Source organism: Bos indicus, chromosome 29 (assembly GCF_029378745.1).
Source record: "Bos indicus isolate NIAB-ARS_2022 breed Sahiwal x Tharparkar chromosome 29, NIAB-ARS_B.indTharparkar_mat_pri_1.0, whole genome shotgun sequence".
NCBI lineage: Eukaryota > Metazoa > Chordata > Mammalia > Artiodactyla > Bovidae > Bos > Bos indicus.
This window is the reverse complement of record NC_091788.1, coordinates 38,323,143-38,339,851: the sequence shown is the minus strand read 5'-3', so window position 1 is coordinate 38,339,851 and position 16,709 is coordinate 38,323,143. Positions and strand designations below refer to the sequence as shown.

At 44.7% G+C, this 16,709-nt stretch overlaps 1 protein-coding gene across 1 annotated transcript; it reads left to right on the top strand.

Annotated features, from left to right (window-relative positions):
* Positions 1 to 717: 717 nt before the first annotated feature.
* On the top strand, positions 718 to 9,723 carry LOC109554178 (pregnancy-associated glycoprotein 1-like). Its single transcript, XM_019954482.2, has 9 exons — positions 718 to 770; positions 1,844 to 1,994; positions 2,973 to 3,090; positions 3,189 to 3,307; positions 4,637 to 4,830; positions 5,767 to 5,883; positions 7,553 to 7,694; positions 7,782 to 7,880; positions 9,571 to 9,723. Exons 1-9 carry the CDS (start codon positions 718 to 720, stop codon positions 9,721 to 9,723), a joined length of 1,146 nt encoding a protein of 381 aa, XP_019810041.2.
* Positions 9,724 to 16,709: the final 6,986 nt, after the last annotated feature.

The window sequence follows — 16,709 nt, the reverse complement described above, 5'->3', positions numbered from 1 at the left end:
TACTTTTGTCTTGATCAACTTTGACTTTGAAACCTTTAACCCAGAACCTAGCACACAGTTCTACCTTGTACAGTTGTTGAATGATATAAAATATCTTGTGGGTCCATATGACCTTACTTCCAATACTGAAACCATGCAATTGATGTACCACTCTGCCCTAAATTTTTGATGCAGACTGGCATCACAGATGCCCCTGATATCTGACATTAGACCCACTAACTAAAGCCAGTTGTATGTCCCTGGGCTGCCCCTGAGGTCTTCACTTTGCCATTTGACAACTTACCCTCCTAGCAATCTCCTCTCCAATGAAGACAGCAATGCAAATCTCATGAAGTGGCTAGGAATATGACATGAAGCCACAGATGTCGAGCATGGCCCCTAGTATCCATTTTCATGATGTTTTTAGTTTTTTTCTCCAAGTAGGCAAAGTTCTCCATCTTTGTAGATGTCCATGCAGATCACTTTGATTTTCTAGCCAAGCTTCAACAAAGAGATTACACTTCAATTCTCTCTATTCTGAGAAGCTTCAAAGGCTACTCGCCAAGGACACTGATGAAGGTAAAGATTTTATCGAGACCTTTGTGTTTATTTCAGATCTTTTAGTGGCCTAAACGGGAAAACTAGGGTAGGTCAGAGCATATATAACTAGGGGCTCTTGGTCACCACTACACGCTAGGAACCCAAACTTCCCCAAGTACTTGGAGCCAGGAAGGAAGCATGAAGTGGCTTGTGCTCCTCGGGCTGGTGGCCTTCTCAGAGTGCATAGTCAAGTAAGTATGGGGACAGTAAGCCACATCATATTCCTTTCTCAGATTTTTGTTTTCATCTGATTATTCTTCCACCCATCAGGTTTAGAAGGGAATGGAATATCTCCCTAAGAATCTTAAAGTCCAACTCTTTCTTTGTAACTTGCTCTAGGAACTGTAGATGCCAAGGTCTTATGTCGATATGCATGGCTGCACAATTCTTGGGGTCCAGTCATGTCGTGACCTATTGAAAATGCAACTCCTTGCAACTGTTCAGTGCACAGTCTATGCAGATGTCGATGTGGTCCTGTGGAATAGCACTTTTCTGCATTTTATTCAACATGTCCTCTTTTTTTCCTGTCTACTTCAGTGTGTATATGTCTATGTCTGCATCTCTGTATCACTGTCATTTATCTCTCCATCTCTTTGGAAGTCACTGGGAGTGTATTTCTCTCTGAGTTGTTTTCTTTTAATTTTTCATTTGACTCATCTTTCCTTCCCAAGCCTCTGAATTTCCCTTACTTGTTCACTATAACTTGGATTCTTCTTTCAACTCTCTCTTCTCTTTCAACTTGGAGAAAGATACACTGTTTTATATACACTGATTTATATCTGACAAGCACTGTGACCACAGCCAACTCAGAAACCTCTTGCATTTCAAATTGCTCCCTTTTAAAAGAGGATAAGAGTCCCCCTTCTACCTCCTTCCTTGAGGTTCTATGAGATGGATAGAGTAGGATGGCAACAGCAATGCTAATGGCTGTCATTGTTGAGACTTCCTATTTATCAAGTACCTTATAGCCATCACTTCACTTATCCCCAAGATATTCTATTTGTGGGTTTGTTGTTACATTTCACCATTTTACTGAAGGGGAGACTGAGACACCACATTGTCAAATGGCTTACCCAAGAATGCAGAACAGAACCTGTATTCAAATCTATGTCCTTGCCATGGTATATGCATAAAATTCTGATAATATTGTGCCTCATAAAATGATTAGAAAGTATACATGGCCATTACAATAACAGTTATACCTTAACACTGACAGCTTGTTGTAGCATCTTCTTTGTTTTCTTTGTCACATGCTTGGTGAAAGAATACCTCTAAGGAGAGTGAAGACCATGAGAAAAACCCTCAGTGGAAAAAACATCCTGAACAATTTCCTGAAGGAACATGCTTACAGACTGTCCCAGATTTCTTCTCGTGGCTCAAATCTAACTTTTCACCCCTTGAGAAACATCAAGGATGTGAGTATTTTGGGAGAATAGTGCTTCACAGCACCCCCTGGTGCTCTAGCCTAGCACCGGGGCTCATCTGGAGGTGCCAAGTGGGATGTTGGAGTTGGGGTTCCTGCAGGAGGCAGAGACACTGGAAAACAGGGACCCCACCCAGAGGAGAAGGCACTCTTATCCTTAATTGTCAGTCTTTGTGACTGGGCCTGGCAATTACCAGGTGGCAGGTAAATATCCATTTCTATTTCAAAGATGTGTCATTAGTTTGAGGGCGATTGTTCCTTCTGAACTAAGTAAGCCACTCAGTTACAGATGAAGAGTGAACCATCACCGATCAAAAGGTACAACCAACTGCAAAGCAATTGTGAATCCTCAGGTAGAGGAATTCAGTTTCCACAGATGCAAGAAACACAGCAGTAAAAATTTATTGAACCAGTAGTCTGTTTAAGGCCATAAGAATCTAACACATTGGTTACTGTTTTTAGATTAGCCAAAGGGCTTATTTTGTCTTCAAGAATGTCCATGACAGCCTGAGAGATAGGCAAAGAGTAAATACATGTCAAGTGAAAGGGTCACCTGTGTGGTGTTGATTGCATGTGGGCTGAGTTTAGAGGTAGTGGCAGAGGTTGATCAAAAAGGACCTCCTGGAGAAGGGGTTGCTAAGGCTGGGTTTGAAGAGACTACACAGCTTCTCAAGTGAAGGCACCCAGACTACCCTGTGTGTCCAGTATTCCTGGATGTCCAGTGGTTATGCCTCTGGGCTTCCCATGCAGGAGGTACCACTTCAATGCCTGGTCATAGAGTCAATATCCTGCATACAATGTAGCACAGGAAAAATATATCAAATGCAGATACCTCTGTGACCAAAGTCTGTGAGCTGCACAGTGGTTAGAAAGTGATCTCAAGAGATATGTGATACCCAGAGGGAGGCATCAGTGTGGAAACAGTCGGTAGCCAGTTCAGCACTAACCCACTCCCTCCTTTTCCCTATAGAGGCTCTACGTGGGTAACATCACCATTGGAACACCCCCTCAAGAATTCCAGGTTATCTTTGACACAGGCTCATCTGACTTGTGGGTGACCTCCGTCTTTTGCACCAGCCCAACCTGTTGTGAGTATAGACAGCCCGTTCTTGGACCATCTTTCACTTGCCCTGCCACCCTGTTTCCACCCTTGACACCTGATGACACTCATCCCTTGTGTCTGCAGCTACACATGTTATGTTCAGACATTTTGATTCTTCCACCTTCCGGCCTACCAAAAAGACCTTCAGCATCAACTACGGTTCTGGAAGGATGAAAGGAGTTGTTGTTCATGACACAGTTCGGGTAACAGTGTAACAAATGCTGAGTCAGGACTGGCTGTGGAGTGACCACTTCTTGCAAAACAGAGGCAGGACTATCTGGCAGGACACTTCCTAGCCTATCTCACATAGGTATTGGCCATCTTATCCATAGGATCATGTCCCTGGGGAGGCAGTGCCTGTGGTGACACATGAGCAAACAGATTAGCTAACCCAGAGAGTCGCTTGAGGTGTGGACTTGCAGCTGCTCTACCTATGAGCAGTTCAAGGCTCATTTTTCTGGGTGTGGGAAGAGGGGATAAAAGCACCCACTTTTGACCTACTGAGCTGGTCCTGAGTCAGGGAAGTAAAGTGCCCAGTACAACCCGGACCACTCAGGAGGTGTCACAGTTGGCTCGGTGTCTCGCTTCTATGGACTTGTTTGAAAAAAAAAAAAAAGCACCCACTTTTATCTTCACAGACTGTTCCAGGCTTTTTCAGGTGATAAGTGGTTTAATTCTGCAACAACCCCACACAGCAGTTACTCTGATTAGTTTCTCTGACATATGAGAAACTGAGGTGCAGACAGCAAGGGCCTTGCTGAGGGCACACATGTGGTAAATGGTGGAGTTAGGCTGGCTTTTCAGGACTGAAGTTGCTGTAAGGCGTTTGGGGACAGGATAAAACTGATCTGGGGACCCTAAGGGCAGACAAGGGCTTCAGGTATCCAGAGTGGGAAACTGGAGGCCTGAGAAGTCAAGGGGCCTGATAAATGAGTTCTCACTCTGGACGACCCTTGAGAGTCTAATAAACCTATGGCCTGCCTCGCCCAAAGTACTTGAGTAGTTCTGCTCTCTCTCTTTCTCTCTCATACACACTCACACAAATACACACGTATCCCCAAAAGGGAATTTCCCAGGCAGTAATTTCATAGAACCCTGCAAGGAAGATTGTGCTTTCGGCTTCTGTCTTCCTGGACAGATGCAGAATTCCCAGTACATTACAGAGAATGCAGTCCATTCGTTATTAGGTCATAGTGATGCCAAAGAGAAGGCTATCTTGCTCTCGATTGTTTTGTCCATAAGGTGGCACCAATGGGACCTGGCCTGACTCTTGGTTGCCCCACCTGTACAGAAGCCACGAGGCCAATTTGACTCACTCAGGTGGTGTTTTTCAGAGGGGCAGATGTTTTAAAATTCACAGCTTCTCTCAAATGGAACCCAAATTCCCCTCCCATCTTGGTCTAACCATCTGTGGGCCACCGAAGACAGAGCCCATCCTCAATTCTTTTCTGAGGATTTTATGGCAATGCACCCCAGCCCCGTCCTAGCCCCTTTTCACATACCTGTAGTGGGAACACTCTTCTCTCCCACAGATTGGGGACCTTGTAAGTACTGACCAGCCATTTGGTCTAAGTGTGGTGGAACTTGGGTTTGATGGTATACCTTTTGATGGCGTCATGGGCTTGAACTACCCCAAACTATCCTTCTCTGGAGCCATTCCCATCTTTGACAACCTGAGGAATCAAGGTGCCATTTCTGAGCCTGTTTTTGCCTTCTACTTGAGCAAGTAAGTCTGAGATGGACAATCCCTTTCTCCAAATTAGCTGTAAGATGCTTTCAGTTGCACGAAATTATAGAACACTTGATAAAGAATTATCCTGTGAGATAATCTAACCCAGGATTACTATGGCCCCAGGGCCCTACCTGGCTTCACCACTGGCTTTTATAAATAACTTTGTATTGGAACACAACCCTACTCCTGAGCTCAAGACCAGTAACTTGGTCTGGGGTGGGGTGAGTGAGATGGAAGACTAATGGAAGGTAACAGGAATCAATTGAAGGAAAAGGCATTAGGATTTGCTTATGAATTTGATAAGGAAAGAAGGTGAAGGATCATGGATATCCTTCCTTCCTCATTAGCATTTCACTGGGAGCCCAGGATCAGCTACCCAGTTTGTAGGAGCAAGTGAAAATTGAAAATGTGGGACACAAAAGTGTGAGACCCCTTGTTCAAGAAATATTAAACATTCCAAGACAGGGAGAGCAGAGGTGGGGTCCCTTCTGAGCTCTGAGGTGGAGCTTTTTGGACAGTAGAGGTCACAGGCCAGGGGAGGCAACTCTGGGTGACCAGAACACACACCATAAGAACTCCCAGGCCTTGATTTTCCTGAAAAATGACAAGGTGGACAAAGAGAAAGCCAAAATGCTTCAGCACCCTGTACTCTGAGGGTTTCTGAGCACTAAGGTCGCAGGAGGTCCAGGGCGTCTTCAGAAGACATAGCGGGTGGAGCCCAGCCAAGTGATTCAGCTTCTAACCTCCTCTGTGCCACTCACTAGCCAGTAACAGACCTCAGTCTGGATCTAACTCTCTCCTAGATGCTATTTCTGCATCTGTACATGGGGCCCTTATTAGGGCCTTGATGAGTGGACAAGCACAGCTCTCACACAGTGCTGTTGTTACTGTCCTCCAAGGATCCGCACCCCGCCCCTCTTCTCCATACAGAGACGAGCAGGAGGGCAGTGTGGTGATGTTTGGTGGGGTGGACCACCGCTACTACAAGGGAGAGCTCAACTGGATACCACTGATCCAAGCAGGCGACTGGAGTGTACACATGGACAGGTAAGCCTCTCCCTCTGAGGATCAGCCCAAGTGATGCTCCTGCTACTGTACATGGACACAGCCAGACACACACAAATGCATTCTAGACACACAGTCACACAGACATATACACCACCCACAATGACACAGACAGACACACAGACACATGGAAACACACAAGCAGACACATATAAACCTACACAGAGACACATAAAAACATGTATAGCTAGTCAGAGACACACAAGCACACACAGAGACACATACAAACACACATACAAACAAACACACAAGCACATGGATACACAAACAACCCATGGGTTCATAATCCCCAGGCCTTCTGAGCCAGGCTCAGATCAGGGTCCTAAAGGCACCGAGAGGTCTGTGCTGCTGGTAGAGGGCTGCACCCACTGCCCTTTGAGGTGGGGAGCAGGGTTAGAGGACTCTACAGTGTGGTGGACAGAGGATCAGGGAGAATTTCACCAGCCTGAACAGAGTTATGATAAGAAGACCAACAATCGAGGGCTACCTAGGACATAGGAAGTTATCAGTACAGATAAATGTCTGTTTAAAAACAGGGAAGTCCTGAGCAAATGGAGAAAACAGGTCTCCTTAGGAAGCAGCTACCCTAAAGTGGTTAGAGGTTGGCTGCAGTCTTAAGACGTGAAAGCAACTAATAAAAAGGACACCCCACGTCATGGGCACAAGTGGGACAGGGGCTATAACAGAATCAGGAAGGTGGGATCCAGGAGTGACCTGAGGACAAGAGGCATAATTGATAGGATTCTGTGTGATACCCTCAGGCAAAAGCTGACCTCTCCTTTGGGGTTTCTGTGTGCTAGTCATGTATTTCCTGGCCAGGGTCTCAGGGTCTGAGCTGGTTGTAGGAGCAGTGCTGGCAGACACCCTCTCCCAGAGGAGCCCCTCCCTCTCTCCCACCACTATGAGAATCTGCTGCCCCAGTGAATCTCCATATTCACTCTGTGTGTGACCCATATTTGTTCACCATCAGCTACAGCTCTCTGGATGTTTCTCATTGTTTTCTCAGTCTTCGTTCACTCACTAAACAGACAAGCATTAGGCATCCACTGTGTGCCAGGCACTTTAGGGAGGCAAGGAGAATAAAACTTGCCCTCACATCTGAGAAGGCAGATGTACATGAAGTGACCTGCCCACATAGTGCATTGTGACTTTGGTACATGCTAGACATGAGGAGGAGAAGGCAATGGCAACCCACTCCAGTACTCTTGCTTGGAAAATCCCATGGATGGCAGAGCCTGGTGGGCTGACTTCTATGGGGTCACACAGAGTAGGACACGAGTGAAGTGAGTTAGCAGCAGCAGCAGAAATGAGGAGGGTCTACAGAGAGTGACCAAGACAGGAGACTGATAAACACCGGGAGAAAGACTTCCCTGAAAACGATACAATTAAGCTGGAATCTGGAAAATGAGAAGAAATTTGCTAATCAAAGGGGAGTGGAGTCTTCTTGGAAGGAAGACCATCCTGTGTCAAGGTGCAAAAGAGCCTGGTGTATTCAAGTACTGTATTCGAGGATGTCAAGAAAGGTGCTGTGTTGAGAGCAAAGGAAAAGAGGGCAAGAGACGAAGGGCTGTTTAGGAGACAGTTGGGAAGGGGGCAGCTCTGGGGAGACTCAGAGTGACCTTGATGCCCGCTTTCTTCCGTTGTCTCTCAGCATCTCCATGAAAAGAAAGGTTATTGCTTGCTCTGGTGGCTGCAAGGCCGTTGTGGACACCGGGACATCACTGATTGAAGGCCCAAGAAGACTGGTCAATAACATACAGAAGCTCATCAGAGCCATGCCACGGGGTTCCGAGGTAGAGGGTCATGCCCCAGGGTCACTCTCAGGTTTCACATACAACAAGGATCACCAAGGCCAACCTCTCTCCCTCTCTCTCTAACAGTACTACGTTTCATGTTCTGCGGTCAATACCCTGCCCCCTATTATCTTCACCATCAAAGGCATCAACTACCCAGTGCCAGCTCAAGCCTACATCCTCAAGGTGAGGGGACAATACTCAGGGGTATTTCTCTAACTGGAGCTTGCAGGAACACTTGGGCTGCTGCTGGGAGGAGGGTGGAGTCTGCAGGCCATGTCACACCATTGCAGATGCTGCTGAGCCCTGTGGCTGGGCCAGTGCCTGCCAGAAAACCAACCACTTGAGATTAAAGGACAGTCTGGGACACTGATCTTCTTGAAATAAATGTGGAGATGCCACACCATGCTGGCATGGTGGGAGTCACAAGGAGAGGGGAACACTAAGGTCCTCAGTCCTCAAAGAGCGTCAATTCAATCTGAACCCTTAGGTGCATGAACATGGAAGTCAGCTCTAGCAGTCCCTGAAATAGACCATGTTACAAAGAGAATGGCTGGGGACAGTCCCAGTCTGATAGCCCAGCATAAGTTAACAGTTTTCCTTCCTTTCTCAAAGTTTTCCTGGTTTTGATGATAAATTACATGGTCACCCTAGTTCTCAGCTGCCATTTCCCCTTGCTCTGGCCAGGTGCCTCCTTTGTGAGTTGGGATACCCGACCCCTCTGAGGGGAGGCTGGATGCTAAGGTGAATAAAGCATGCACAGTGATTGCTCAGCCCTGGCACAGTGTGGAGGCTTCATGTCAGCTCCCTGTGGGAGTTCAGAGCAGGCTGATGGGCTCAAAGAAGGCTTTGAAGAAGGGAGGGAATTGCAGGAAACCACAAACACATTGAGCCATATGGAGGGTTGCTTGGTTCTAGGCAAAACTGCACAGAATTCCATGCAAATGGCATCTCAAGGTGGTCTGCACTGGGGCACTAGGGACTTACTAGGGGTGATGAGGGCTATGGACTGACCAGTGGGGTTGGGGAACCAGAGTAGGTTACCCAACCAAGCCAGAAGTGGCCAAAGAGGGTGAGTGTGGGCCGAAGGAGACTTCCCAGAGTTCCTTAGTTAAGTTTTCAAGAACGTGTTGTGGGCACTGCTCTATTTAAGATGGATAACCAACAACAGGATGCTGTGTAGCACGGGAAATTCCACTCAGTTATATGACAGCCTGGATGGGAGGGGGATTTTGGGGACCAGGATACATGGATACATATGGTTAAGTCCCTTTTCTGTCCACATGAAACTCAGAATATTATTAATCAGCTATGCTCCAATACAAAATAAAGTTGTTTTTAATAAAGTACAGATTGTGGAGATGCAGGAGGAGAACAAGTATTCTCTGCAGAGAAAACAAGGAGCAGGAGTCAGAAGAAAGGAAACAGGGAGTGAGGGGAACTATGGACACACTTGTTCTTTTCTAAGTAATTATATTGAAGTGTGGCTAATCTTCAGGGTGGCGTTAAGTTCTGCTGCACAGCAATGTGACTCAGTTATACACATGAAAAATATATATTTTCTTATTCTTTTTCATGTGTTTTATCACTGGATAGTGAATATAGTTCCTTACGCTCTACAGAAGGACTTTGTTGTTTTTCATTCCTCTGTTTCCCCAACTTCCAGTCCTCTGCTCACCACACGCTTCCGCATGGCAACCTCATGTCTTGGCCTTCTTTGGTTTTGGATGAACTCTCATATCCCCTGCTCCCGAGAAAACCCCTTGATACTTATCAAAAGTGGGAAATAAAACAAATAATTGTTCTAGGTTGGGATATTGAGGGGAGTCACCGGTAAGGGCTCATGCTGACTGGTGTGTGTCTCTGACTCCCCCAGGATTCTAGAGGCCACTGCTATACCACCTTTAAAGAGGACAGATTGAGTCCACCATCTACAGAGACCTGGATCCTGGGTGACGTCTTCCTGAGGCGGTATTTCTCGGTCTTTGATCGAGGAAATGACAGGATTGGCCTGGCACGGGCAGTGTAAATCCTGGGAGTGGTTCAGGAATCAGTAAGGCCGCTCCTAACACACACTCACTCACACTTTGACCACTCCTGCCCAAAATGCCGGTGAACTGTATTTGGTGGTCTGCATACCCTATTCTCAGTAAAGAATAAAGGGTTTCACTCTTAATGGTGCTGAAACAAATGGGTGCCTCTGTTTGGGTCTGGGAGGTGTACAATGATCAGGAAGGATCTAGAACCAAGTCTGAATAAAAGTTGAAAGGAGTCCAACTCCAACTGGCTTCAAGAAAAAGGTAGACTCACTGAAATGATTCTGGGAATCCAGGACACAAGAATCAGAGGAAAGACAAAGATCTCAGTGACTGCACCCAAGAAATCAGAAGTCATCAATTCTCTCTTACCCTCGTACTTTCCCTTCACTCTTCTTTCATGGTCTTAGCCTGGCAACTTTCTTCCTTAAGACTTCTACACCTAGTGAGGGAGTCCAAGCTACTTGCCCTAGGGTGTTAAATCCCAAAGGCATCACCTAGTAAGGAAAGAAGATTGCACACATCAGAGTTCAAGGGTGTTCTCCGAATGACCCACCTCAGTTCACACGTACAGCCCAGATCAGCCATCCTGGCAGGGACAAGGGGTCTTCTGACTGGCTTTACATGGTCTTTGGCCCTGACCCAGCAGCACACATGATTGTCAATTTCCTCCAGAACTACGTGACTGAAGCTGGAGAGGCAGCCCCAAGGATAGCGACTGGCAGATTGTCTAGGCCATGGAAGAGTTTGTCATGACCCAACAACTCCACCACATCCTCATTCAGAAAAATTATAAGGGGAAATGAAATAGACTCTCTTCGTCCCATCTCATATGATCTTGTCATTTGGCTTGTCTTCCAGGGGATTTTGGGTGAGGTACTTCATGCAGAGCTGATTCCCTCTTGTTCCCACACATCAGTCACCAGCTCTCTGCCACATATGCCTGCTCTGTCCTTTCCAGTCCTACTTCGTAAGTGGTGGCCACAGTGGATCCCTGAGCCATACCCCACCTCCAGGGCACAGAATGCCACTTCCTTGGCCTCCAATGCTGATGGGGAGAATGCAACACATGTATCGGTGAACCCAGGGTACACAGAGCCTTCAGCCTTTCTGAGATTCTTCCAGGGGTGGAGCTACAAACTATTTGCTTGGAGCTGCCATGGTTAGGCACTTTTGCAGTGGAAGCATCCGTTCTTTCTACCAGGAGGCCCTCAGTAGATGCCTCAGCTGAGACAGCAGAGATCAGTGGTTGATTTCCCTTCCGATTGACTGGTTTGATCTCCTTGTTGTATAAGGGACTCTCAAGAATCTTCCCAAGCACCACAGTTCAAAAGCCCAATTTTTTCCCATTCACCCTTTCTTATGGTCCAGAGCACACATCTGTACATGATTACTGGCAAAATCATAGCTGTGTCACTGCAGACCTCTGTAGCAAAGTGAATCTCTGCTTTTTAATACACTGTGCAGGTTTTTCATAGCCTTTCTTCCTTCCAAGGAGCAAGTGTCTTTTAATTTTGTGGCTGCAGTGAAGGTATGTAGTGCTTTTGGAGCCCAAGAAAATAAAATCTGCCACTGTATCCACTTTTCCCTCATCTATATGCCATGAAGTGGAGTGACATGAGGCCATGAATGTTGAGTAAATTTTTGTAAATAGTTTTTTAAATGTTGAGTTTTAAGCCAGTTTTTGCATCTCCTCTTCTCATCAAGAGGCTCTTTAGTTCTTTTTTGCTTTCTGCTATTAGGGCAGTGTCATCTTCATTTCTGTGGATGTTGATATTTCTCCCAGCAATCTGTATTCCAGTTTGGGAATTATGCAGTCAGCATATCGAATGATGTATCCTATACAGAAGTTAAATAACTAGAGTGAGAATGTATACCTTGTCACATTTCTTTCACAGTTTTAAACCTTTCAGTTGTTCCGTGTCTGATTCTAACTGCCACTTTTTGACCTACATGCAGACTTTTCAGGAGACAGGTAAGGTGATCTGGTACTCCCATTCCTTAAGAATTTTCCACAGTTTGTTGTGGTCCACACAAGGAAAGGCTTTAGCATAGTCAGTGAAGCAGACAGAAAGGTTTTCTGGGATTTCCTTGCTCTCTATGATCCAATGGATGTTGGCAATTTGATCTCTGGTTCCTCAAACCAGTATGTACATCTGGAAGTTTTCAGTTCATGTGGTGTTGAAGCTTAGCTTGAGGATTTTGAATATTACCTTGCTAGCAAGTGAGATGAGCGCATTGCATGATAGGTTGAACTTTCTTTGGAATTGCCTTTCTTGTGGATTGGAATAAAAACTGACCTTTTCCAGCACTGTGGACACTGCTGTTTTCCGAATTTGCTGACATATTGAATGAAGCACTTTCACAGCCTAATTCTTTAGGATTTTTAAATAACTCAGCTGGAATTCCATCACCTCTCCTAACACTGTTTGTAGTGATGCTTCCTAAGGCCCACTTGACTTCATACTCCAGTATATCTGGCTTTACATGAGTGGCCCCAGCATCATTCCTATCCCGGTCATTATGACTTTTTTTACAGTTCTTCTGTGCATTCTTCCTACCTCTTCTTAATCTCATCTGCTTCTGTTAGGTCTTTGAATTTTCTGTCCTTTATTGTGCCCATCCTTGCATGAAGTGTTCCTCTGGTAGCTCCAATTTTCTTGAAGAGATCTATGCTCTTTACAATTCTGCTATTTTCCTCTAATTTTTCACTGTTGACTTACAAGCACTTTCTTATCTCTCCTTGCTATTCTCTGGAATTCTGCATTCCATTGTGTAAATCTTTCCCTGTCTCCTTTGTCTTTCACTTCTCTATTTTCTCAGCTGTTTTTAAGGCCTCCTCAGGCAACCCCTTTTCCTTCTCACATTTGTTTTTCTTGGGGATGGTTTTGGTGACCACCTCCCGTACAATGTTGCAAACCTCCATCCATAGTTCTTCAGGCTACCAGCCCTAATCCCTTGAATCTATTTTTCATCTCCACTACAAATTCATAAGGGATTTGATTTAGGTCATAGCTTAATGGTCTAGTGGTTTTCCTTACTTACTTCAATCTAAGCCTGAAAACTGTTTGCTTCTGCCTAACCATTGGTGCCAGATCTCCATCCATAACTCCCAATAGGTGTGGAGCAAAAACACACAAATTGAGGACTGTTACCCTGGGTTTCTGCTTGGCTTTTCACATGCTTAGCTCTGTGACCTTGATCAAGTCCCTGAACCTCAGTTTCCTCATCTGGAAAATGGGCACCATGATGATAGTTCCACCTTATAGATTGCATGTGTGTCTGCTAAGAACAAGTGGCCCTGAGAGGGCTTTCTGGGTTCCTGAGTCTGGAACAAATATGAATTATTCTGCCACTTGGGGAGAAGGAAATCTTCTGTTTAGAGGTTATGGATGCCATCCCCAAGGCTAAATATTGATTCAAGCCAAATGACATCTATCTCTGAACCATGACACAGAACTCTGACTGAGATGATGCGTCTGTTTTCCAGGCTCCCAAAACAGCTACTGATTACTGGCTCAGATTACTCCCTTCCCAGCCTTACCAGTCAGCCTTTCCTTATCAACTACTTCTAGCTTGAAATCATACTGCAAGGAGAGTTGTAAGGCTTTTAGTCTCTTTTCGGATTCCCACTTCTCCAGTGTAGCAAGAAGTAGCTGCTATGGCTTCTTGTCATAGCAACAACTATGGCAACCTGTTCAGTCCAATCTCAGCCTGTTAAATGAATCTTTCCCCATTTGGCCCCTCATGTTTAAATTATCTACAGTTGCCTTAGAAACCTTCCTATGCTTGCTGTTTAAGAATGAAATATGTGTGAACCTGATCTAGTTTTCTTTCCCAAGCATGATTCCAAGCATTCAATGAAGTAATCAGACATTTAGTCACCTAACTACCCACAGGAATTGACAAAAGCAAACCACCCATCCTACATTTCTTGCTTTCCCCAAAAAAACATTGAAGTGATCTGCTGAAATAATGTGATACATTGGCATGAGTACGCCAGAAAGGACACTTTTTCTGGATTCGTTTTCCACCTAGTGCAGAATGTCTACCACAAGCCTTGCCCTCCAGCAGCAGGTCACCTAGTTTTTGCAGACTCAGCCCGCCCCCGATCCCTTTCACATTCCTCAGCAAAACTTAGAGAACAAACTCAGTCAAAGCTCTCTCTCCTGCAGAAAACAGTTTTTTTGTGTGTTTTTTTAGAAAATAATGTTTGGTAACACATTCAAAATCTTGTGCTCCTTTCCTTGGATTCAAGGACCTGCACCAGAGGATGGGAAGCCTCCCCTTCCACCTAAATCTTTCAGCACTCCCACCAGGACAAGAGCCTTCATTGGACCCTGTGTCCTCATTGGTATTGTTCAGTTGCTAAGTCATGTCTGATACTTCGTGATCACATGTTCGGCAACAAAGCTGGCTTCCCTGTCTTTCACTATTTCATGGAATTTCCTCAAACTCATGTCCTTTGAGTCTGTGATGCCATCTCAGAATCTCATCCTTTTGTTACCTCTCCTTCTGCCCACAGTCTTTCCCAGCATCAGGGTCTCTTCCAATGAGCTGGGTCTTCACATCAGATGGCCTAAGTGTTGGAGCTTCATCTTCAGCATCAGTCCTTCCACTGAATATTGCTCTACCACTTCCAAAACAAAACTCATGTTTCCAAACACCTAACAATATTGAGCATTGATAAAGTTTAGTAGAACAGGGATCTTGTCCTCTGGGAAATCCCAGCACTGCCGCCCTGCCTTTCTCTTACCATTCTCTCCACCTGGCATACAATTGTTTCCCAACGGTTTCTCCAACCTGAAACCACTTGCCAATGCATCATTGTCAGCTATCTAGGAATTGTTCTTTCCTCCTTCCTTAAAGACTTCTGCCTGCTCCCTGATTGTCCTCTGTACATCAGTTCAGTTCAGTCTCTCAGTCATGTCCAACTCTTTACTATATCATGGGCTGCAGCACGCCAGGCTTTGCTGTCCATCACTAACTCCCAGAGCTTGCTCAAACTCATGTTCATCATGTTGGTGATGCCACCCAGAATTTTGTCTTCTGTCTTCCCCTTTGCCTCCTGCCTTTAATCTTTCCCAGCATCAAGGTCTTTTATAATGAGTCAGTTCTACCCATCAATTGGCCAAAGTAATGGAGGTTCAGCTTCAGCATTGGTCCTTCCAATGAATATTCAGGACTGATTTCCTTTAGGATGGACTGGTTGGATCTCCTTGCAGTCCAAGGGACTCTCAAGAGTCTTGTCCAACACCACAGTTCAAAAGCATCAATTCTTTGATGCTCAGCTTTCTTTATGGGCCAACTCTCACATCCACTCATGACTTCTGGAAAAGCCATAGCTTTGACTATATAGACCTTTGCTGGTAAAGTAATGTCTCTGCTTTTTAGTATGCTGTCAAGGTTTTCCATAGCTTTTCTTCCAAGGAGCAAGGGTCTTTTTTTTTTTTTTTTTTTTTTTCACAGCTGCAGTCACTATCTGCAGTGATTTTGGAGCCCAGGGAAATAAAGTCTGTCACTGCTTTCATTGTTTCTCCATGTATTTGCCATGAAATAATGGAACTGGATGCAGTGATCTTCATTTTTTGATCTGTACACAACTCATCAAGACCATCCCCAAGAAAACGAAAGGCAAAAGGCAAAATGGTTGTCTGAGGATGCCTTAGAAATAACTTAGAAAAGAAGAGAAGCAAAAGGCAGATCATAAAAGAAAGACATACCAATCTGAATGCAGAGTTCCAAAGAATAGCAAGAAGAGATTTTTTAAATCTCTTTCCTACGTGAATTTAAAATCTAAATTCCTACATGATCAGTGGAAAGAAATAGAGGAAAACAATAGAATGGAAAAGACCAGAGATCTGCTCAAGAAAATTAGAGTGAGGGAAGGATCATTTCATGCAAAGATGGGCCAAATAAAAGACAGAAATGGCATGGACCTAAAAGAAGCAGAATATATTAAGAGGTTGAAAGAATATATAGAAGAATATACAAAAAAGATATTTTTGACCCAGATAACCACGATGGTGTGATCACTCATTTAGAACTAGACATCCTGAAATGTGAAGACAAGAGGGCCATAAGAAGCATAACTACGAGCAAAACTAGTGGGGGTGATGGAATTGCAGTTGAGCTATTTCAAATCCTAAAAGATGATGCTGTTAAAGTGCTACACTCAATATGCTAGCAAATTTGGAAAACTCAGCAGTGGCCACAGAACTGAAAAGGTCGTTTTCATTGCAATCACAAAGAAAGGCGATTTTAAAGAATGTTCAACTACCACACAGTTGCACTCATCTCACATGCTACCAAAGTAATTTCTCCAAGCAAGTCTGCAACAGTACATGAACTGTGAAATTCCATATGTGCAAGCTGGATTTAGAAAAGGCAGAGGAAGCAGAAGTCAAATTGCCATCATCCACCGGATCATAGAGAAAGCAAGAGAATTCCAGAAATATACCTACTTCTGCTTTATTGACCATGCAAAAGCCTTTGACTCTGTGGATCACAACAAACTGTGGAAAACTTACAGAATGTGAATACCAGACCATCTTACCTGCCTTCTGAGAAATCTGTATGCAGGTCAAGAAGCAACAGTTAGAACTGAACTTGGAACAGCAGACTGGTTCCAAATCAGGAAAGGAGTACGTAAAGGCTGTATATTGTAATCCTGATTATTTAAATTATATTCTGAGCAAATCATGCGAAATGCCCAACTGGATGAAGCACAAGCTGGAATCACGGTTGCTCAGAGACATCTCAGTAACCTCAGATATGCAGAAAACACGTGGCAGAACGTGAAGAGAAACTAAAGAGACTCTTGGTGAAAGTGAAAGAGGAGAGTGAAACATCTGGTTAAATTCCACATTCAGAAAATGAAGATCATGGCATGGACCTCCAAAATCACTGCAGATGATGATTGTATCCATGAAATTAAAAGATGCTTGCTTGTTTGAAGAAAAGCTATGGCAAACCTAGC